Source organism: Heliangelus exortis, chromosome 2, assembly GCF_036169615.1.
Source record: "Heliangelus exortis chromosome 2, bHelExo1.hap1, whole genome shotgun sequence".
NCBI lineage: Eukaryota > Metazoa > Chordata > Aves > Apodiformes > Trochilidae > Heliangelus > Heliangelus exortis.
In genome coordinates, this window is record NC_092423.1 from 126,141,733 (window position 1) to 126,164,709 (window position 22,977).

General features: G+C 39.5%; 1 protein-coding gene across 1 annotated transcript in view; it reads left to right on the forward strand.

Moving 5' to 3' along the window:
* Positions 1-22,977, forward strand: part of NECAB1 (N-terminal EF-hand calcium binding protein 1) — a 56,077-nt gene that overhangs the window by 10,697 nt on the left and 22,403 nt on the right. The window contains exons 3-5 of the mRNA XM_071737927.1: positions 703-811; positions 11,973-11,998; positions 14,344-14,441. Coding sequence (XP_071594028.1) covers positions 703-811; positions 11,973-11,998; positions 14,344-14,441 — 233 coding nt within the window. The remainder of the gene's footprint in view (positions 1-702; positions 812-11,972; positions 11,999-14,343; positions 14,442-22,977) is intronic.

Here is a 22,977-nt window from a genome sequence, read left to right on the forward strand (position 1 = left end):
GTACAGAGCACCAAGCATAGAGCTTTTTGAGACAGATGTATTTTATGAAGAGACAGAATATCATAATGCTGAAAATAGGTGCAGTGTATTGATTAATGTCCTTAGAGAAAAATGCCAGGGTCAGAGCCCTCCTGCTGATAAATTTGCACTTGAGTCTCAGTTTCTCATGTAGGAGGTAGGGAGCAGAGGGAAGAAAGAGGAGGAAAAGGAAATAAATAGATAGCTCTAGATAGCTGAAGAAATTTTTCTTGAACTAACTGTTTGGTTTTCTACTTTTCTGGATTTTCCCTGTCTCCTCAGTCTTAGGAGGTCACTGATCTTCCATGCAGAGGTGAGGACACTGGCAGAGAGCAAGCAGGGAAGCGTGAGGCATGGAAGGGAGAAGGTGCAGTGAATTGTATCAGGGCAAAGACAGGATTGTTGTGATGTGTTTGTCATGAGAGACTTACCAAAACCAGCTATCTTTGCTTGAAAGATATGAAGGAGGAAGAATAGCAGAGTTACCAGGAAAACTGAGAACTCTGATACAGCAGCTGATGCATTTAACATCACGTTCTTTCTGTGCCTTGATCAAATAGGTAATATTTCTATACCTAAACTGAAGATCCAGGGGTTTTTAATAACTTCCTTTTCTACTGCATGAAGTTAAAAAGTAAAACCATAAATGGAACTAAGACAATTTCCATTTCTTCATTGTTTCAGATGATGGAAAACTGTCCTTTGAAGAATTCAAAGCTTACTTTGATGATGGAGTTCTGAGTGGAGAGGAACTGCATGAACTTTTTCACATGATCGATACACACAACACTGAGTAAGTGTCTAAGATTACAGCTTACATTTAAAACAGCAATAAGAAGACTTCTGAGTGTGTTTTTTTCATTGTCTTTAGCTGATAGTGCCTGAATTTGCAACTGAAAAGTGTTCTACACTTCTTGGGATTTCTCTTTTACAGAGAAATCTTTTCTCTTTTACATTTTAAAGGCTTTCCCTTAGCACTTTTGAAAGCTTTTGAGAACCCTGTCAGCAGGCAGACAGCAAGATGGAGTATGCCAAATATCAGATGGATATAGCAAAGAGAGACAGCTTGGGCATTATCATATAAATTCCTTGTTAGTATAGCTTTCCAGCAAAAATCACATGAAGCAGATATAATAAGGAGGCAAAAACTTGACTCACTGGCATTTGCTGAAAAGGGCAGATTATATAAAACATCTCAAATTAACCAGCTGGGTAAGAAAAGCAGCAAAATGTTCAGTGAACCTTGGGAAGTTTTGTAATGCAAGAATTAGGAGAACCATGTACATATCAAACAATCCCCAAACCATCTGTTTTGTCATGTTTTCACTAGCAAAATACCCAAGGGAACAAAACAAAAATCATGGTTTCTGCCTGTAATTCCCAAATATTTTATGTCTGGTTTTTTGGAAGGGGAGGGTGAGAAATTCTAGTCAGTTGTGTAGCTAGTAGTAAAAGATGTGCACAGATTATTTGGTCTCCTATCCAGTTAAAATACAGACTCTGTCAAACTCTGGGCAAATCATTTCTCTCCTCTCTGCTTGACTTTATTACTTACAAAATGCAGGCTGTAGTTCTCTGTCCAAGAAATATTTTGCAAGCATTGAGATTATGCAGTGATTTACACCACACATAAATGCCTGGGACAGATGGCAAAGGAAACATGTTATGATCTGCCAGATCGTTTCTTGGAGTATCTCACGATTTCATGCCCAGTTTATCACAAGAGCAGACTTTGGGTTATTTCCACCTGCATTAAATCTTTTGCCTCTGATGGTATTCTGAACCTCATGTCTGTGTGCATGAGTCTTTGTACTTCAAAGCCTGAAGATAAAAAAAGAGACGTGTCCTTGGGGTGGTATCCACGGGCTGCAGGCTCAAGAAATCTGAATTCCCTTTTCAGCTTTGCTGTTGCAGTCTTTCAAAAAATATTCAAAGCATAAGAGACTTACACTGGCTTAACACTTTTAAGGGAACTGAATTAACCAGGTATTAAAACCCCCTGTTACATGGGTCCTTATGCCAGTCTGGCAGAAAAAAGATTTAGAAGATTATTAACTTTTTAAAAGACAAAGCCAAGCTAATGTAACATACTTGCTACAGAGCAGATAGGCTGTGGGAGACTGCTAAAATGAGCAATTACCATTTTCAGTGTGAGAGGAAGACAAATAGTAGGGGTTTAACTTCCTAGTAATTGAGGTTATTCTGCCTGACTATGACCTCTGCACCTTTGCTGTTTGATGCAGACAGGTGGTACCTTTGCACAAAGTAAAACAAGAGTCAGCTGGTACCACAGTGACCATATTCATCAGGAAAAAAAGAACAGTAGGAATTTCTAACCACTACATGAAGTATACAAGAGATAGGTGAAATAGGAGTTGATTATGCAAGGATGAATTTATATGTACAATTTGTCAAGATTTCCCCAATATAAGGACATAGAGCTCCTGGAATGTGTCCAGAGGAGAGACACTAAAATACTCAGAGGGCTGGAGCACCTTCTCTATGAAGCAATCTAAAGAATTTGGGGTTCTTTAGCCTGGAAAAGAGGAGGATACTAGGTGACCTTATAGCAACCTTCCAATATCTGAAGGGGGCCTACAAAAAAAGCTGGGGTAGGGCTTTTTAAAGGGGTGTGTAGTGGGAGGAGAAGGAGAAATGGTTTAAAACTTGAAGAGGGGAGATTTACCTAACGCATTAGGAAGAAATTCTTTCCTGTGAGGGTGTTGAGACACTGGCACAGGTTGCCCAGGGAAGCTGTGGCTTCCCCCTCCCTGGAAGTGTTCAAGGCCAGGTTGGATGGGGCCTTGAGCAACCTGGTCTGGTGGGAGGTGTCCCTGCCCATGCAGGGGGGTTGGAACTGGATGATCTTTAAGGTCCCTTCCAACCCAATTCATTTTATGATTCTATGATTCTCTATCATAACATATAGGTTATTGATCCAGGGCTGATTATTGCTTGTAATGAAAATTTTCATTATCTAAGGATCTTTCCTCAGTACATCATTTGGACATGTGTTTTTGCAATTTATGAATGTGCTTGCCTGTAGACTGGTGATTTTTTACTTCCTATTTTGTAAAATCTACATTATATTTTTGTTACACTCTAAACAATAAATAACAGTAAAGACACACCATGCACACCCAAGTCTGAAGACCTCCTTCCTCCCATATTTGCATCTAATTGGGAACAAAAGCTGTATTTTTATTGTAAATTTGTTATTTTAAGCACTTAAATAATGTGAGCATCACATACAACATGGTTTGTATCAGTATTTCCATGAGCTCTCATCTGGTTTCTAAACTGAATGTATGGGTATGTTCAGTGCAGCTGCCCGGGGGTTGTAGTACTGCTGGCTGAATAAACTATTTAAACTTCCCATTATCACAACTCAGAAAATCCTAACTTGCAAGGTTAGAGTTTTCTAAAGAATTAATAGATTGCATTTCCTGGACTTCTGAATGCTAAACAACTTGCATGCAAGACAGTTTTGCAGCACAGTTCAGCTTCAGAGGAGGTAGTTCTGTGAAAATATAATTGTTTTGTTTACCCGTCTGGTTGCCTGAATAACTGTCCTGAAAGTGAAGTATCAGCAGCACAGATCTTTTTATACCTGGCAAGAATTATGTAGAATAAGTATGAAATTTGTGGCTTATGGGGTGGATGCTTTTACAGCTCATTTCTTTGGAAAATCTGCCCCTGCTTAATTTTAATGTCATCTGTGATGAGCCCCTGTTCCAGTAGAATCCTTGACATGGTTAATGGTTTAATGAATAGGTTTTAGAAGTCATTGCAAATAACCTTTTACTCTTATCCTTCTCCCTTTCCTCCTCTCACTCATAACTTTCATGTAAATTTTTTTTTGCATAGTGGCATCCTCAGGGGGAAGGTGTCAGAAGATAATCAGATTTGGCAAAAATTACAAACTAAGAGATACGCTGAGGATCTCCAGGGGATTCAGTCTGCAGCATTACCAAAGAGATAGTGAGATAAATGCTTCACTGATTACTGACTCGTATTGTGAGTCAGTGGGGAATCAGACTTGTTTTTCTCACTTTTCTCACTGGTGAAATGAAGTCTTCAGCCATGACCTTAGTTAGAAAGTAGGAGGCATGTTAAGTTCCATATCCTTGGGCACAGGCAGTCTCCCAAAGGCAGGAAGGTCCCATCAAGCCTTTGCCTGTGGCACATGTTGAAGATAAGCTATACACAGGCTGGAGATGAATCTGGTGAGGACCTGAAAGCCTTGGCAACCTGCAGCACTGAGCTTATGCTGGGCATTTGGGAGAGTCTGTCAGGCTGCATGTACTGCACATGTAGGGATGGGACTTGGCACACAAGGCAGAGACATCTACACCTGCATGATTATGTATTGGCAGGATACCTTTTAGTTCCCTTTTAGTCACCCAGCCTGCTCACCCAGGCTTTGGTGCTGTTGCCCAGGCACAAGGCCTTCAAGATGCTCCTACCCCAAGGTAGATAGGATAGCACAGGAGAAGCAGTTGGGACAGGGTGGTGGGAGAAATCCTAGACCATCCAGAACAACCCTAGATGCCTGTGTTATGTCTATTTATTCAGGTTCTTCCTAGCTGGTCTACTTAAAGGTCTCCAGCTCCATTGAATACACTGGGGGAGCTTTTGCATGAAAGGCAGCACACATGGATGTCACATTTGAGACAAAGTGAATCCATCTCCCCAGGTCTTCAGTAGCAGAGCTCTAGTTGCTCCTTTTGATTAAATGAGAAATCTTGAGATCACCTGCCCTAATTTCAAAATCCCAAAGGATGCCAATTTCATGCCTGAGAGCAAGAGGTTGGTTGGTGTTATCCTTGTAATAGTGGGAACCCATCTGACTGCAGTGCTGGGCACTGAAACTGAAATGAAATGAAATGAAATGCATCTTACATGGGACCACAGTGCCTCCCTCAAGATTCTGGTTGTAAAGATCAAAATGGCAAAACCTAAGTTAAGTAGTAAGGATAGTTAGTTATTATCTGTGCCTTAGATGGTTGCTTTTGTTGTAGTTGGAAGGCCTACTTTAGTCTCATGCTGTTGATGATTTATCGCTGTTCAATAAAAGTACACAGAAAAAAAATGAATGAACTTCTAAGTACAATGAGGGGAAAAAATAGAATTTATTAAAACAGCATGAAATACAGATAAGCTTTTTAATTAGGTGAATTGTAGGTGAAAGGGAGTTTCATTGTGGAGAAACAATTGAGAACAATGTTGAGAAACATTGTTTTTTGATGATTTTTAAAAAACATATCTTTTATATTAAATGAGAATTTGGGGTGAAAGGTGCAGCACTGACATCAGAAAGGTGTATTTGCTGCTATTTAAGAGATGTAAGCTGTGGAGATGAGGCATTTCAGGACATGCTCTAGTGGGACATTGATTTTAAATTTTTTTTTCTGGGTTGGACATCATGATCTTAGAAATGTTTTCCAACCATGATAATTCTGTTTGTTCATTTACTTGCCTTTGTAGTTACCCAAACACTCCAGGTCCCACTGAATGGCAGTGTAGCTCTCTGGTGTATCAGCCACTCCTCCCAGTTTGGGATCATCATCAGACCTCCAACTCAGACCATCAGCTCAGAGCTGCTGATCACAACCCTCTAAACTCTGCCACTCAGCCAGTTCTCAACCCAGCTCCCTGTGCACTTACCTAACTCACACTTCCTAAGCCTACCTTATGGGAAACAGTGTCAAAAGTCTTGCTGAAGTCATAGAATCATAGAATGTTTTGGGTTGGAAGGGACCTTAAAGATCACCTAGTTCAAACACCCCTGCATGGGCAGGGACACCTCCCTGCAGACCAGGTTGCTCGTCCAACCCGGCCTTGAGCATTCCAGAGAGGGGGCAGCCACAACGTCCTTAGGCAACTTGTTCCTGTGTCTCACCACCCTCACAGGAAAGAATTTCTTCCTAATGTGTAATGTAAATCTCCCCTCTTCAAGTCTGAAACCATATCCCCTTGTCCTCTCACGACACACCCATGTAAAAATCCCTACCCCAGCTTTCTTGTAGGCCCCCTGCTGATATTGGAAGGTTGCTCTAAGGTCACCTCGGAGCCTCCTCTTCTTCAGGCTGAACAACCCCAGCTTCTTTAGCCTGTCCTCATAGTTAAGGTAGATGACATCCACTGCTCTCCCCTCATCTACCCAGCCAGTCACACCATCATAGAAGGTTATCAGATTGGCCAAGCATGATTTTCCTTTAAGTGAATTTATGTTGACTACTCCTGATAACCTTCTTTTGCCTTCACATGCTTAGACATGACATCCAGGATGAAATGTTCTATCATCCTGTCAGGGGTGAAGGAGAGGCTGATTGGTCTGTAGTTTCCTGGGTCCTCCTTCTTGCCCTTTTTGAAGATTGGGATGATAGTGGCTTTCCTCCAGCCCTCAGGCACCTTGCCTTCCTCCAGGACCTTTCAAAGAGGATGGAGTGTGGTCTCGTGATGTCATCTGCCAGGTCCCACAGCACTTGTGGGTGCATCCCATTGGATGGGGTGGATTTGTGGGTGACTATTTTGCCTAAAGTATCTCTAACCTAATCCTCCTTGACCAAAGAAAAGTCTTCAGACTTTCTCTCTTGCTTCCAGGGTCTGGGATTCCTGAGGGCAGGCCCTAGCAATAAAGACTGAAGCAAAGAAGGGATTCAATAACTCCATCTTCTCTCCATCATCTGTCACCAGGGCACCCACCTCATTCAGCAGTGGGCTCTCATTTTCTTTAGTATTCTTTTTGCTACTGATTGAAGAAGCTCTTGCTGCCCTTGATATCCCTTGCTAGATTTAATTCCAAGTGAGCCTTAGACTTTTCTCATTTTCAACACAGTAGATAAAGCCATGACATTGGAAATGAAGTTCAGATGAAAAGGCAAGGTAGTGTTCAGAATGAGGTGATTATACAGTTTAATATTTTATGACTGAAGAAAACTAACTTCACCAAGAATGAGTTACGTGGTCCTGGTGCTAACAGATCCTCTGGTCAGACACACAAGCTGCAAATAGAGTTGCTTGGGAATTTTCCATGCGAATGGTTATTTTTAATGGGAAATCCAGCTTTCTGCAGAATAAATGAGAGTAGCTCACACTGGGAAAATTAAATGGTAATGAGTAGTTTCAGTTGCATTGACCTAAATGGAGCTGACCTTGAACGTTTCAGTTCAGTTCTTCAGAAAATAACATTGGCTTCTTAGCAGTGAACTCATTGCTTAATGTCAGGTGTAGTTTGGGGGCTTCCATAAGCTGAGTTTTTCAGAGAACCACAGCAGTTTTGGCATCTCTGTTAACATCTGCCTTTCCAGGGAGTTTAATAAATCAAAATAAACATTTTATTTTGTGTAACAACACATAATTTAATCTAATTTTTTTAAGACAGGAATATTTGGGGACAAAAAGAGAAGTTGAAACATTATAATCTTCTGTGGGGTGGAAACTCTGAAATTTGCTCCTTGTGGCAAAACATACACCATGATGTTGCCTCTCATCTCCTCATTCAGGCTGGTGTGATTCACTCAGATGAGAAATCCCTAGCTCTGCAGCCCTTGTACAGTTCTCCATAGATTTTAGCATGCATCACAGCTTTTGATAGTATTATTAAGATTCTTTTAGCAACACAAAGACTATTAAAGGTGGGATGGTTAGTGTGGCTAGCCAGTTATGTACTCATTACATACCTGTGAATCATGGCCTAATGCAAAAGACGAGTTTTGGGTTTTTTTATTTCAGATTATTTTATTTTAGGGAAATTTTATTATTTTATTTTAGGAAAAAACAAAACAAACAAAACAAAAAAACCAAACTATTCTTTCCTCTAGTGCTGCCACATGCAGTAAGTGACAATTCTGAAGTTATCCCTTGGCATGGAGCTAAGGATAAACAAACTGGGCAGCTACTGGGATGTTGGAACAGCTGTGAGCTCTCTGCCCAGAAACCCTGATGGCTGCAGAGTCTGCAGGTCCAGAGAGTGCAGAGTCCTTGTAGCCCTGGGGTCGAAGAGCAAGAGTATTCTCAGGACTCCCCAGGCACCAGCCTCCAGAGCTCTGCCATACTTTTATCCCTTCTTCCTCCCCTCCCTTTTCTGTGGCAAGAGGCCAATGCCTGGGCTTGTCCCAACACCTCACCCCACTGATGGCAAAAGGCAGTTCTGCCTCTACTAATAAGAAACATTGAACAAACCTCAGGGAAAAGGTGTTTGCTGTTGTAAGGAAGCAGTGAAGCAGAATATTCATAAAATGGACGTGCACAAACTGGAATGCAGAAGATTCAACTGAAACATAAGGAAGAAAATTTTTACTGTAACAGAGAACTGGAACAGGCTGCCCAGAGAGGTGCTGGAGTCTCCATCTCCAGAGACATTCAAAACCCACCTGGATGCCACACTGTGTGACCTGCTCTAGGGGAAGATGCTCTGCCAGGGGTTGGACTATATGGTCTCCAGAGGTCCCTTCCAACCCCAAACATCCTGTGATTCTGCGACTTCTTTGCACAAAAGCCTCTGTAGGGTTGGAGCACTTATCTGATTTTTGCTGACATGACAGGGGATGCTACACAAGCTTCCTTGTTGCAGAGAACTTACAGCTTTTTGGCAGAGATTGTCCATGGATGACTACTCAGTTACCCTTGCACATTCTGAGTAATACTTAATTTCTTTCAGTCAGAAATTATATGCTGCTACTTAACAATAGGAGATGCCAGCTTCAAAATTTCCTTCCTAAAACCAAATATAGCAAAGAGACATGCAAGTAGGTCCCAAAAAAAGAGTTGGTTCAAGCCTCTGAAATAAAACCTTCTCATATCTGAAGATGAAGAGCTGAACAAGAAAGTGCTATCCTTCTCCAGCTATGATAGTCATGAAAATGAATTTCCTAAATTAAGCTAGCTCATGAATTCCTTTATGTAGTATCAGCTTATTCAATAAAATAACTGCTTTAGATGCAAGAGTCCATACTTTATATGTAATTTCTGTGCTGAAGAGGTGTCAATGCCTTTTCTTGTGGTCCAGAGGATATACACAGACTTTCTGCTGGTAGCTTTGCCTAAAGCCAGAGAATGTTACATGTCAGGTCAGTGCAGGTGTCTACGGATCAGTGGATCTGCACCAGGAGATGGGATGGAATAGCTTTAACCTTCCCTCCTTCCTGGCTGGAGCCAGTCCCCAGTTGACTGTGGTGGGCAGAAAAGGAGCATGATCAGAACAACATCTGCCTTGCACTCCTACATTTTGGGCCACTTCCAGAGGTGCCACAAATAGGCATTTTTCCCATAGTTCATTCAAGTGAATTTGTGTACATTTCTGTCACGGGGCAACAGGTTCTGATCAACTTCACAGTGATCAGGACTGCTCAGTGGAATATTTGTAATAGTCCTTTAAAAATTGCTCATGTTATTAGGTAAAGAGCATTGCAGACATAAAGTTGGGCACGTGAAATAACTGCATTTAGTAGTCAGATACAAACTGGGAGCGGAAGATAAAAAAATAATAGTGCTAAAGTGATGTAAATGCATTTGGCTGCACCCTGCTCTTCTTGTGCTTATCAGGAGCTAAGTGTTAGTGCCTGGATGTGAGTCATCCAGCAAATAATGCATACAAAATGCTCAATGTTGCCAGCTTATAGGTCTAAGAAGAAGCATCCTTGGCATACGTACCCACTGAAATGATGAACAGGTCCCCATTATAAAATTTTGTCCTGAGTTACAGAAACAGCCCTTTGATGTTTGCCTCACTCCTGAACTATTAAATACATTCCAAATATCTTTAATTACTTCTGCAGCATCCTGCAGGGAGCCCAAAATTTTTTGTATGTAGGAAAAGATTTTCTAGGCTTGTTCACGACCATGTTTGAAGAAGCCTGTTATTATTTCTGAAGGAAAAAATAAGTGACACAAAATTATAGTTTCCCTGCCTAGAACAGCATCCCCTTCAAATAGAATGCCGAGAACAAAGGAGCCTCAGAGGATATTTATAATAGAGAAAGAAATACTACAAGTTTGTTCGACTGAAATCCACACTCTTTATGTCATGATTCCTGAAAGCTGCTGCACGAATAGTTTGGGACAATTATTGCATTATTCAGGTGCCCAGTTCTAACTGAAAATTAATTCAGCACTCCAATATTTTTTCCATTTTTACTCCTAGTCCATTTGCAGCTGCATAGCTTCTGGGAACAGGATTAATAGCCATGTTCTGGTGACAGCAACAATGAAACCATCTGAGCCGCTCCCTTACTAAATCTCTCACCATGCTGCTGGGGACACTGCAGGAAAAAAAAGGACCAAGATGGATTTATACATGAAATTTGAAAAGAGAGCAGGAAGCAGCCTAGCTAACAATGTGAAAAGCTGTTTTAAACACAGTTACCAAGCCATACATTGAGAAATGCAGAAATGTCTTTCATGAAGAGAAGGTATTAGGACAGATGATGTGAAGGGGCAAAAAATGCAGAGACAATGAACAAAAAGAGAGGCATCATAATAGCAAATGCCTGTCATTTAACATCACCATATTCTGTAGATGCTTTTTCATTCAGGCAGCTTTCCAGCTTTCAGAGTTTCAGTTTGCATGCAAGGAATGAGCATGTTTTGACCTAAGAGGGAAGTCTCCCCTCTTCAGAACCGGTTCTTACTATGAGTTTCATTATACTTGGCACCAAGGTCATTTAAAAAATCAGATGTGAGACCCACTTGCAGCCATCCAGTTTGGCCTTTTCCAATGCAGACCAGGTCACCTTTAGTTAATATAAAAGTTGTGGGAGAATCTCATTTCCATCATCAGTTACCCATCAGTTACCCATCAGTTACCCATCAGTTATCCACCATCAGTTCAGAAGTGTTTATAATCCTCGGTGTGCAAGTTGGTGACAGCCCAGGATCAGCAATTTCTGTCTGTTTCTCTCTCTCATGAAATGGAATCTAGGTGTATGGAAGTCAGCACTGGCGAAAGTGACTTTAAGATAACACTGTGTTATCATTTTATTAAAGGGTCAAGAAAAAAAGCCCATTAAAAAGATAAGTGAAAAAATCCTGCATGCAATCATCCATTCAATATTCACCCCTCAGCAAGATTCAAAAAGGACATTCATGCCTTTAAGTTTCTTTAATAATCAGTTTCTTCTCCTCCTTAGAAGCAAGTCAATATGCTAACTTTCACAATTTAGCTGTAGGTAAAATGGCTTTTCTTTTACTATTAAAGCCTCGGAGAGAAGCTATTGCCCAAGAACTGATCAAGATGAATTTTGTTTGAAATGAACAGTTTTGAATTGTATGGTTTACTTGCCTGCAGTTATATACTTATATGGAAATATGGGATTGCAGCTGCAATTTTGCTGGAGTTAATACTGGTGAAACAGTTTTGTATTGCTAAAAGAGTATGAACTAGAACTATGACCTAGAACCTCTGTGTGCTGGTTTTATCCTCCTGCTGTATTGTCTCTCCTGTGGAGCACTCCTGCCCAGTGAAGACTGCAAAGAGGAGAAATCTGTTGGGTTTTCCCCTCATTTAGCACGGAGGGTTGAGCTCTCTGAGTTATGCATGAGAGAGCATGAGAGCCACAGAAGAGAAGTGCAGGCAGAAAGGTGTGGTAAAAACCAATTTATAGTATTCAGATGGATTTCTGCCAGCACTAGGACCAAGTGTGTAAAGCCTGAGGAACAGTGACTGCCCCACGATGCCCAAAGGCTGGGTGAAGGAACTTCAAAGGGCTCTGTCAGTGAGTAGGAAGGTGGGGACATTATCAGGAAGGAGGGGTGTACCTGCAGTCAGCTGCAGCCCTCAGCTTAGAAGAAGCCTCCTCTAAGCAGCAGAACAGGGGCAGATTCTCACATCTCCTACAGCCCAGACAGGGAGGCTTCATAGCCCAATCAGGCTAATATTGAGTCCTTCTATTTGCCAATCCCACAAGAAATATTACTAAGCTAACTAACCTTTTATCTTCTTATCTTTCCAGCAATCTCGACACAGAGGAGCTCTGCAGTAAGTTCCTTTTTTCATCAAGGAGATAATCTGTGCCTGCAGCAGCCCTATGCAAGTGAACATGCCATGTGATATGACTTTTTTTCTGTTTAATCTCTGGCTCAAACAAAAAATAATATCCATTGAAAGAGCTCCTGAGAGAATGCAGATACCTTATAATCTTTCAGAGTATCATCCATTACATGCAGAAGCTACATTGAAACTATTTTACCTAATCAATACTTCACATCCTCTGAGCTTCAAGAACTGTTCTTATATAAAGATGAATAGATAGATAAATTGATAGATAAATTGATAGGTAGTAGACAGATAAATAGAGAAAGACAAACAGACACCTAATCTTATTTCCATTTAATGATATTTTTTCTAATTAGTTCATCACTTTCAGAAGTATAAGTGCTGTGGAAATTTTGAAAGAGACTGTCATATTAGCACCCCACTGGAGGAATGCTCATTGCTTTTCTCCAACTTGAGCCAGTGAGAACAGCAATTTGATAAATTCTATCAGTCTTCATCACAATGAACTCCTGCAAGGCCTAGAATGTGGCTCAGTTATACCTTGTCGTGCCACATTCTGGGCTGTGAGTCATTTCCCCAGAACCCTGCTTGCTCTCCAGCTGATCTTCCAGCACCTGATTTAGGAGGGGTGCTTGCAACAGAAAGCAATTCACAGAAAAATTCTACAAGTCCTCCCACGAAATGTAAAAAAATCAGTTATACGTGTCAAAACCAGCCTGTTTATAAGGGAACGATGTAAGCAAACTATAGCCTGATAAATTTTCCAATGGCCACCAATGATGAAGATTTATAAAAGCTGAAAACTCTGTCAAATTGAATGCCAGCTCATTTATTCATTCACTCCCAGAGGGTCTCTACCCATGGTAAAGAACTGAGAGGCACCTTCTGTGGCTTATAAACATGTGACAAGAGACTCAGCTGAAGTGAGTTAGACTGGTTGAGAATCTGGTCAAAATTATCTAAAACTGGCCAACAGGTATAGGGGGGGTTGTTCCACAAGAGATTTATTGCTGTTGATATTGCACTGGAGGTTTAAAGATCGCGCAGCACCTGAACCCAGCAGACACCTCAGGTTCTGTGTACCCTCTGTTTTGATTAAATATCCTTATAAATCTTTCATAAGGTGCCACTAGGGTGTTTTTCTTCGTGAAATGGGTACTGACTTTATGAAGCTAGTGATTATGCAGCTATTTCTGAGTTATGTCAGTTCTCAGAAATGAAGCTTCTCATCCAGGATACTTATTCACAATATGATGGCATTCTAAAACATTGAATTCAGCCTCTCAGCACTACCAGGTTATGTCACAGTGCTCCTAAAACCTTATGCTTTCATGACTCCCCTGAGAAACTTATGCTGACCCTCTTAAAAGCCTCCAAATATTGCTATTTATTATGTCAAAAAGCTTCTATCTAGTCTTGTTCTTTCTGTCTGCCACTTAGATGTTGTTTTTCAAGATCTTCCAGGTGATTTCATGTCTGAATGCCTTGTCTAACACAGTCTCTAGCTTTAGCATAATTTCTTCTATTTTTTTCACATTTTCTTTCCTGTGGCTCTCTCTGCTGCATTTGCCACAGTGCCCAAATGGAAACTTGGATTGTGATTTTGCAGAGCTGTCTCCTGCCCTCAGTATAATCCCTTTGAGTAAATGTCCCTGACATTCCATCAGCTCCTTCTGTTAAAATGTCCTTTGCTTTGAGTAGCTATGCAGGAACATCCTACAACTTACATTATTTCCATGTTTTTTTCGTTAAAAGTATTTTGCATGTATCAGGGACTGGAAGCTTATCTGGCCAACTCGTGGTCTCTTCACTTCTCAGAGACAAACAAGTGGTCTCAGCTGACCCTGACTCTCAATAGCTCCCCCCTTGATCCTATTTCCAAGTGCTTTATCCATGTTATTAATTTTTGTATCACTATAATCAGATTTAGTATGTGCATGTGAAAACTTTGTTCCTTGTTAGTAACTGTAAAGCAGTTTTCTTAGACTGAAAATCTACTTTAGAAAGAAAACCTAGCCAGTTTGAAAGTAGGTCCCCTTCAGCTCTCAAACTATTTTAAATTTTTAGTCAATCTGGCAACTCATTTATGGAAAGGAAATGTTTTGAAACACTGATTTTGGTATTTTAAATATTCCAGGAATTCATTTTAATTAAATCATTCAGAATTTATAAATAAAATTGCTCCTTTCATTCTAACTCTCATTCAATTTATATATTTAGGCAGCTAAAAACACATAACTGAATTTAGACTTGATAAAATTGCTTTTTAATGAAATACTGATTTTTCACCTCATGAATAGGTGACAAGTTTTTCTGATCTCTTTCAGAGTATTTTTCCCAGCACTTAGGAGAGTATGAAAACGTGCTATCTGTCTTGGAAGACTTAAACATAACCATACTGAAGGCAATGGACAAAACAAAGAAGGTAAGTTAAAATTGTAAAATTTTGTTTACATTGTTACAGTATAATTTTTCTTTACAATATTACAGTATTACCTATAACCAAAACTGTCTTTGCAAATGACACAAAGAATATTCTTCATATTGTCACACCAAGAGAGGGTTCTATGTCCCCTGCCAAATGTGGATATTATCAGCATATCAGCATTTGAGAATAAGCTGATTTTGAAAAAAATAATCCAAATTTTCAAAATAGAATACATGTTAGTGGAAGATGCTAATGACCCAAACTATATTCATTACTACCTTTAAATTAGGTAAGCAAAAGGCATCTGGAGACATACAGAGGAGTCATATTTATGTTCTTGTTAAATGCAGATTTCAGGATAATTTGAAAATACTAAAATGGGCTGTGATATCTTTCCCTGTGTTCCCTGAAGCTGAACCCCAGTCCTTTTATGATTATAAAACCACCCTGTGTGTTCCAGCTACTTGGTCCCAAAATGTAACTGGCCAACGTAAACCACAGAATATATTTCTGATTGACAGTAACAAGAGAAGACACAGAAATATGGGCTGAAACATCTGACCAAGAACAAGATTTCACTTCCATTTCAAGCATTTTGAACAATAACAGCACTCACAGAGGCAGCAAAGAGGAGGTGTTGCCCCCTAGCACAGTGAGGGGGCAGAGGGAGGAGAGGTTTCTCAGGAGAAGCTTGGTTTCTCCCTCTGTCCATCAGACAGGGCCTGTAGCCATGGTGAGGGGCAGGCTACGTGGATGATCTGCTTGGCATTCAATTGGTTATGGTCATAGCACCTCATATGTTCACATGTTGAGGAGTGGTGATCTGCTTGAGGGTAGGAGGGCTCTACAGAGATATCTGGACAGGATGGATCAATGGGCTGAGGACAGCTGTATGAGATTCAGTGAGGACAAGTGATGGATCCTGCACTTGGGTCACAGAAACCCAAGCTGCCCATGGGAAATAGACCTTGGAGTGTTGGTCAACATATGGCTGAACATAAGCCAGCAGTGTGCCCAGGCAGCCAAGAAGGCCACATGTCCTCTATCAGGAATAGTGTGGCCAGCAGCACCAGGGAAGTGATTGTCCCCTTGTACTGAGCAGGGCTGAGGCTGCACTTTGGTCCCTTCACAAGAAAGAGATTGAGATGCTGGAGTGTGTCCAAAGAAGGGCAACAAAGGTGGTGAAGGGTCTAGAGCACAAGTCTTGTGAGGGGTGTTTGAGGGAACTGGGGTTGTTTAGACTGGAGAAAAGGAGCCTGAGGGGACACCCTATGACACTCTACAACTATCTGAAAGGAGGTTGGATCGAGTTGGTCTCTTCTCCCAAGTAACAAGTGGTAAGTTAAGAGAACAAGGCCTCAAGCTGCACCAGTGGAAGTTTAGATTGGATATTAGGAGACATTTCTTCACTTAAAGGGATGTCAGGGACTGGAACAGGCTGCCCAGGGAAGTGTTTGAGTCACCAACCTTGGAGGTATTTAAAAGCTGTGTAGGTGTGGTGCCTAGGGACATGGTTTAGTGATAGACTTGGCAGTGCTAGATTTGCAGTTAGACTTGATGATGTTAAAGGTCTTTTCCAACTAAAATGATTCTGTGGTTCTATACCACATCCCAGCTCAATGCCTGATAAAAAGTGCATCAAGACATTGGTTAATATGCTCCTTTTCCCTAGATGAGTAGTTGAATATTCTCTGCAAGGTGAAACAGCTTGAAAAGATGAGGGAAAGCATAAACCAGGTAAAGAAGTGAACCCAGATCCTCCAACCCAGACTCACAGCACAAGGCTATTCACTGTAAGGCCAACCATCAACAACAAATTTCAGTCAAAAGTTTTCAGTGAGATCCTGTGGGGCGAAAAAATTCTTTTTTTAAAAAAAATTAATTAATTGAGAGATCAATGGGCATAAATCTTTGCTTCTCTATCAGAGCTGTTATCTTTGGCATTCAGGTGTCTTCAAGAGTGCAATACTCATACATTTTGCATGAACTGCCAAAATAAAAACCTGAAAGTATAGCTTATTTATTATGGAGCTTGAGCCAGAGAGCTGCACCTTCTACTCCTAATGAACTAGATGTCCAGGCTCACTGCCTCATTGGGCTGGACATGGAAAAGCAACAGATTAGTTTATTCTATTCAGGCATTGTTTTGGTTTTTTTTTTTAAATAGCTTTGTGTATAAACTACTGGTAAAGGGCAGGACATGTCATCTGTTAACTGCTGGAGGTAAACAGAACATGGCATTTAAGGATTACTTCAGTATTACAGAGGAGTCCCAGTAAACTAATCAGAATTGTAAGAAGTAAGCATTGGCCTCACTAGAAAATGGATAAGAAATTGTGAAGTATTAAAAACTGGTTTATCTGTTTACTTGAAGAACCCCTAAACAAGCAAACAAACAAAAACCCCAAAACCAAACAAACAACGCAAAAAGCAAATCATATGACAATTTCTTTGAATTTTTTTCTCCTGACTGAAGATTGAAGCTTAATGGGCTTTCTGTCTTTCAGGAATATCCCAACTGACTTCATTAGAGGTGGCAGAACTAGAGCAAGTCTAACACTGGAAAAATACTTTTCATTCCAATTAGTAGACACTGTGTATGAACACAGTCAAACAAAAATAGTGTCCTCAAATATTCTAAAATAGAGCTTTCTGCTCTATATAGCCAGAAACTACAGCTCTTTATGGAAATTAAATTCTATATTCAGATTTGGTATTATTCACAACAGGAATTCAGTTCCCAGGAAACAGATTGTTTATGTGACCTGACTGCCTGATAAATCATTGGAGTGCAAATAATTACATTTCCATTTCAAATTTTTATTGAAGTCTAAATCTGGCATATATCCACCTAAAATAAGAGCTGGAGGTGGAACAAAAAAGCTAATTAGCATATTGAGATAACATGCATAGATGGTGTTCATCACCAGTATTACATGGTAGGTGTGATATAGCTCCTAGCTGAAGTGACTCCTAAGCCTAAATGAGCAAGGACTCAGAAACTGGCATTCTGGTTCTGAATGGGCATTGGCATAGATGGGTTTCTCTTTTCCCCATTTCAAAACAGAATATTGCCATTACTCTACTATTGCAGCCATCTAGTCCTTTAAGTAGTCACCAAGTTATCAAGAGCATTTATTGCAGTCTTCTAAGCCATTATCTACTTGGAAAATTCATAGAATCATAGAATCATAGAATTAGCCGGGTTGGAAGGGACCTCAGAGATCATCAAGTCCAACCCTTGATCCACTACCGCTGCAGTTACCAGACCATGGCACTGAGTGCCACATCCAGTCTCTTTTTAAATGTCTCCAGGGATGGAGAATCCACCACTTCACCGGGCAGCCCATTCCAATGTCTGATCACCCTCTCCAGAAAGAAATTCTTTCTAATATCTAACCTAAATCTCCCCTGGCACAACTTAAGACTGTGTCTTCTTGTCTTGTTGAAAGTCGTCTGGGAAAAGAGACCAACCCCCACCTGGCTACAACCTCCTTTCAGGGAGTTGTAGAGAGCGATGAGGTCTCCCCTGAGCCTCCTCTTCTTCAGGCTGAACAGCCCCAGCTCTCTCAGCCTCTCCTCATAGGATCTGTGCTCGAGTCCCTTCACCAGCCGGGTTGCCCTCCTTTGGACCTCCTTTTCATACATAGAAAAAAAAACCCAAAAGAAATTAAGACTTTGGGAGCTACAAAGGAAGGGTATATACAAGGGTGTATAGTGATGGGACAAGTGGGAATGTCATTGAACTGTATGAGTGGAGATTTAGATGAGATATTGGGAAGAAATTATTTCCTATAAGGGTGGTGAGACACTGGCACAGGTTGCTCAGGGAAGTTGTGGCTGCCCCCTCCCTGGAAGTGTTCAGGGCCAGGTTGGATGGAGCCTGCTTCCTTGCTTCAAGGGAAGGTGCTGAGTGAAAAATGCAGAGAAATTGATAGAGCAAGGAACATCCTTCAGCAGGGAAAAGACAGATATGCATTTGCAAGCAACATCCTTTTTATATAAAAGATTTCCTACCAAAGCCTTCTGTTCTAGTGCTGTTCTCTTGTGATTTATCTTTACACAAGGAACATATCTGAGGAATTTTACAGGGATTTGTGGCCTTTGATATTTATTTCCTTAGGATGGAGAGTCTTCATGAGCCTCTCTTACAGGAGTGGTGAGAACAGATTAATCATTGGTATCAGTTGCTTTTCCTGTACCTGCCAGGCTGATATGTTTTTGATCAACGTAAAAGCTGAGATACTTTTGTTTATCTCATCTCTTTTTTATCTTATATACAGGAAGAATTAAAATTAATGACTCAACAAAACTTTACAAATACTTCTTTAAGACTTTTTTTTTCCTGAGATCTTTTATATCAAAACATGGAAGCATAGTCAATTAAAAGATATGATCTTAACTTCTTTATTACCCAAATGAACTTCATTTTTATAACATTCTATAACTTTCAGTCACATCAAGTACAATAAACAGAAACTTTGAAACTCACACCACAGAAAATAAATCTCTTACTGAGTAATGATGTAGATAGATAAAATTAGAGCAGTTTTTCAAGTTACTTGACATCTTGATTCTATTGGTTTCTAGTTATAGAGAATCAGTATTTAGACTAGATATTAGGAAGAATTCTTTTCTGACAGAGTAGCCAGGCACTGGAACAGGCTGCCCAGGGAGGTGGTGGGATCACCATCCCTGGAGGTATTTAAAAACTCTAAATGAGGAACTTCAGGGCATGCTCTAGTGGGCATGGTGACATATATATGTATATATATATATGTATATACATGTATACACACACACACATATATATATAGGTATATATATAATTATTTCCTTTTTCTTTGGGGGGGGGGGGGGGGAGAGGAAGAGTTCTTGGGGGGTGGAATGTTAACAATTGGATGCAGTGGTCTTAGAGGTTCTTTCCAACCACGACTGTGCTGTGATTCTGTGAATCAGACACTTACAAACTGAAGAACATGTATCCACAAATTATGAAGCCCTAAAATTGTTGCTATTTGTCAATAAGGAGCTTTTCCTTTAACATTTTTATTTCTGGTATTGTTATAGGCTGCAAATGCAACCTATGGCTGTTGTTGCTGAAGTATTCAGTAGACCAGCAAAAGCTCATTTAATAAACAAAAATAAAATTTTCATAGGAAACAGAATCCAGCAGAGGTGCTTCAGAAGAGTGTCACCAAGTACCCATGGAGTTGTTTCTTTTTTCTTGCAAATGGGGGCCACTCCATAAGCTGTCTCAGAAGTGACTTAAACCCACTGTACTTGTTGCAAGAGACCTCCAGAAATTAAATGCTCCATACCTAAGCTTTTCCTTAGGTTATATTCATTATATATGTTATATCACATATCTTAATTTCAGTAGAAAATTGTGGAAAATATATTAAAAAAAAGTAAACTGAAACTGTTTTTTGTAGTAAACACTGATTATAAGAAACTTTGATCCAGTAAGTAAGAATTTATTTCTGAAGCACAAACCCAGTAACTATAATGCTCCTTGATGGACTTGGGCAGGACTTGTGTACAGCCAATAGAAAGCATTTATGAACAGCAAAATGAGAAATTCAAATCTAAAGTGAGGTAAAGTAAAAATAAGTAAGGACTGTCAGCAAAGTAGAAAATTGTTTGAACTAGTACGGAAAATCCCCCCTTAATCTGTTTCTCTGTGTTGTCTTTTCACCATACTGATTTCATTTTCCTCATTCCATTTCCTCACTTCTCTCATCTTCCTCAAAAGAAAGATCTTTCTTCTGTAGATGAAAGCCAGAAAGTACTTTGTCTAGCATAATTAATGTACACTTTTTCAAAATTGAATCAAGAGCTAACCCTGACCTCTGAGTTTCACAGTAAATACAGAGATAGAGTTCTTTTGGAGACAGAAGCACTGCAGATTTCCATGGAAAGGAATACCAGGCAAACATTGGAAACAAAAGATGAGATACTGCAAAATTTCTCCTTTCCAGACTCTGTAAAAACCTAATTTTCTTTGCTTCAGAGGAAGTTCCTTGCCTCCTTTGCAGTTTTATGAAGGACACCAAATGATCTGTTTGGGATAGCTGGACAGCAAACACCACAAAAGCAGCGATAACCATGACTGCTTTATGCTCAGAATTTACAATTACAATACAAAACATAAACATAAGATAATTCTTACTCAGTAAAACAGTCAGGTTCTGGAATAGCCTTCTGAGCATTTGTGAGGAAAAAAAAAAACCAACAAAAAACCTAATTGCTTTTTACATATTGCAGTGAAAGGGGAATGCATATGGTGTGCAGTGGCAAGATACTGCATTCAGTGACTGACACAACAAGCCCACTTCTTTGCTCCTATGAAATAATTTATTTTTCTGCTTTGCTCGAAAAAACCCCACAGCTAAATGAAGTCAATGCAGCCTTGTTATTACAGGAGAACTTCATGAATAGACTAAAAATAGGAGCCAGTCAAAGTAAGGGAGTTTATACTTTCTGAAAGACAGGGGCATGCAGTTTAGTTACTGATAGTGTGTTTATAATAACTATGCAGATTACTGCATTCTGAAGGGTTGATGCTCATTATAAACCAGAAAACTTTTTTTAATTGGATATTTGAGTAGTAGTTACAGTAGTGATTATGTAAATTTTATTGCAAAACAAAATAACTGAGAAGAAAGCTAGAGAAGCACATGTCAACAATAGTTCTACAACTATCATCCTGTTTGAGCAAAACCAAAATTTCCAGTTGTTTTTTTTTTTTGCTTTTTCTAAATCTGTGTTAAATTGGCTGGAACCATTTTTATTTATTATTTTTATTTGTTATTTTGCTCATGATTAGAATTTATTAATAGTTTCCACTGAATCTAGTCTTGTTCTCTTTCAAATTACGCTTTTTACAAATACACCTTTTGCAGGCTGAAGTTTGCAGGCTCCTGCCTAGGAATAACTTAAAGCTGGTATTACTCAGTTTATCCTGATTACTAATCTTCATGCATTGGCTTTGAATTTAGTTTATTTGTTCCTTACAATCTAGGGTAAGGTTTTTTTCAGGTAAACAATGTGCTAAAATACAATAGCTGTCTCCCATCTTGATGTTTTAAAGTGGAAAACATATCCAGATTCCACTGGAAATTAAAAGCCAGAACAAGAGGGAGTTCTTGATTTTAGGATTTTTTATAAAGAATTAGAAAAATGTTCAGGGTGAAGATTACATAAAACATTGAAGGCAGACAGATGAAGTTCAAGACATAAAGAGCAGCAGTGATACACACTGCAGTATGCAATGACTATTTATTGTAATATATAATATTCTAATATAATATATATTCTAATTCTAGTATTATATAATATTCTAAAATTTTAATATTAGGAATGCTGCAATCTTATGTATTTTGTAATTGCACAGAATTAATTCTTCCTCTATATTTGATTGCTTCAGACTGTCTTTAAGTCACAGTTAACCCTGTTACACTAATTTAATTGGGTGTATATTAGAATCTCCTTCCATTATATTGACCAGGGTTATTGATTCTCATAATTCTTTAGGAGATGTAAGATGCTGATTTAAAAATTATAGGTGAATCAGTACTTTCTGATTTCTACATCAGAAAACACCCTTCCAGAATATTTCTCACTCATCTAGTCCAGCAAACCGGAGTCTTAGGATTTGTTTCACTCTCACTAATGGTGCATTCACATTCTACAGGCACTTTCACTGGTTAGGCACCACTTCCATGCACATCATCAGTTACGACCATGGAGGGGAATACGGGTTGAAAAACTTGATGTAAATTCATGTTTTCGTCAGGGAAGACAAAAGGAACAACAGACAGAAAAGCAATAGGAGATGTGGCTGCCTACAAATTAGGAAATACATGCCCAGCCTCAAGAATACAAGGCTGAATGGAGAAAAATACCCTGCTACTCTTCTGTGCAGAAGTTAGCTACATTCCAGCAAAAAATTTGCATGAATTGTTGGGCCCTCCCCCATGACCCCCCCAAAAAAAAATCAAAAGAAGAGTCTTCTGTCAAAATATAGTTTTATTTCTCTTTCTAAGAAAAATTATCAATAATTTCAACATTTCATGCATGCTAGTTTTTCACAGAAATGACAGGTTTGGTGCTTTTTCCTCCTTCATTTCTCAAAGGCATTTAATTCAGCTCTAATATCAGACCAAACATACCCCTCTAATATATTAACAGAGCTCAGCACTAGATCTATGAAATGAAAGAGGATTCTGAAGCAAGAACTGAAGAAAGTCCCAAAGACTGAACTTTTTTGACTGAACTCTGAAGAACTGTCAAAAGTGTTTCAGTAAAAAGTCAAATAAAAAGTTGAGGAAAGCATTTTTGCTGAATGTATTTTTGTACAGTTTCAATTTCAAAGCTTTATCAAGGAAAAATTTTGGTGGGAATTTTTCAACCAGTCCATTTTGGAGTAATCAGAATTTGACAAAGGGATAAAAAGCAGCAACACAAAATTATCAGGATAACAAATGAAATTGTTAATAAGCTCCAGCTGCACCAGGCTTTTAAGAACTGT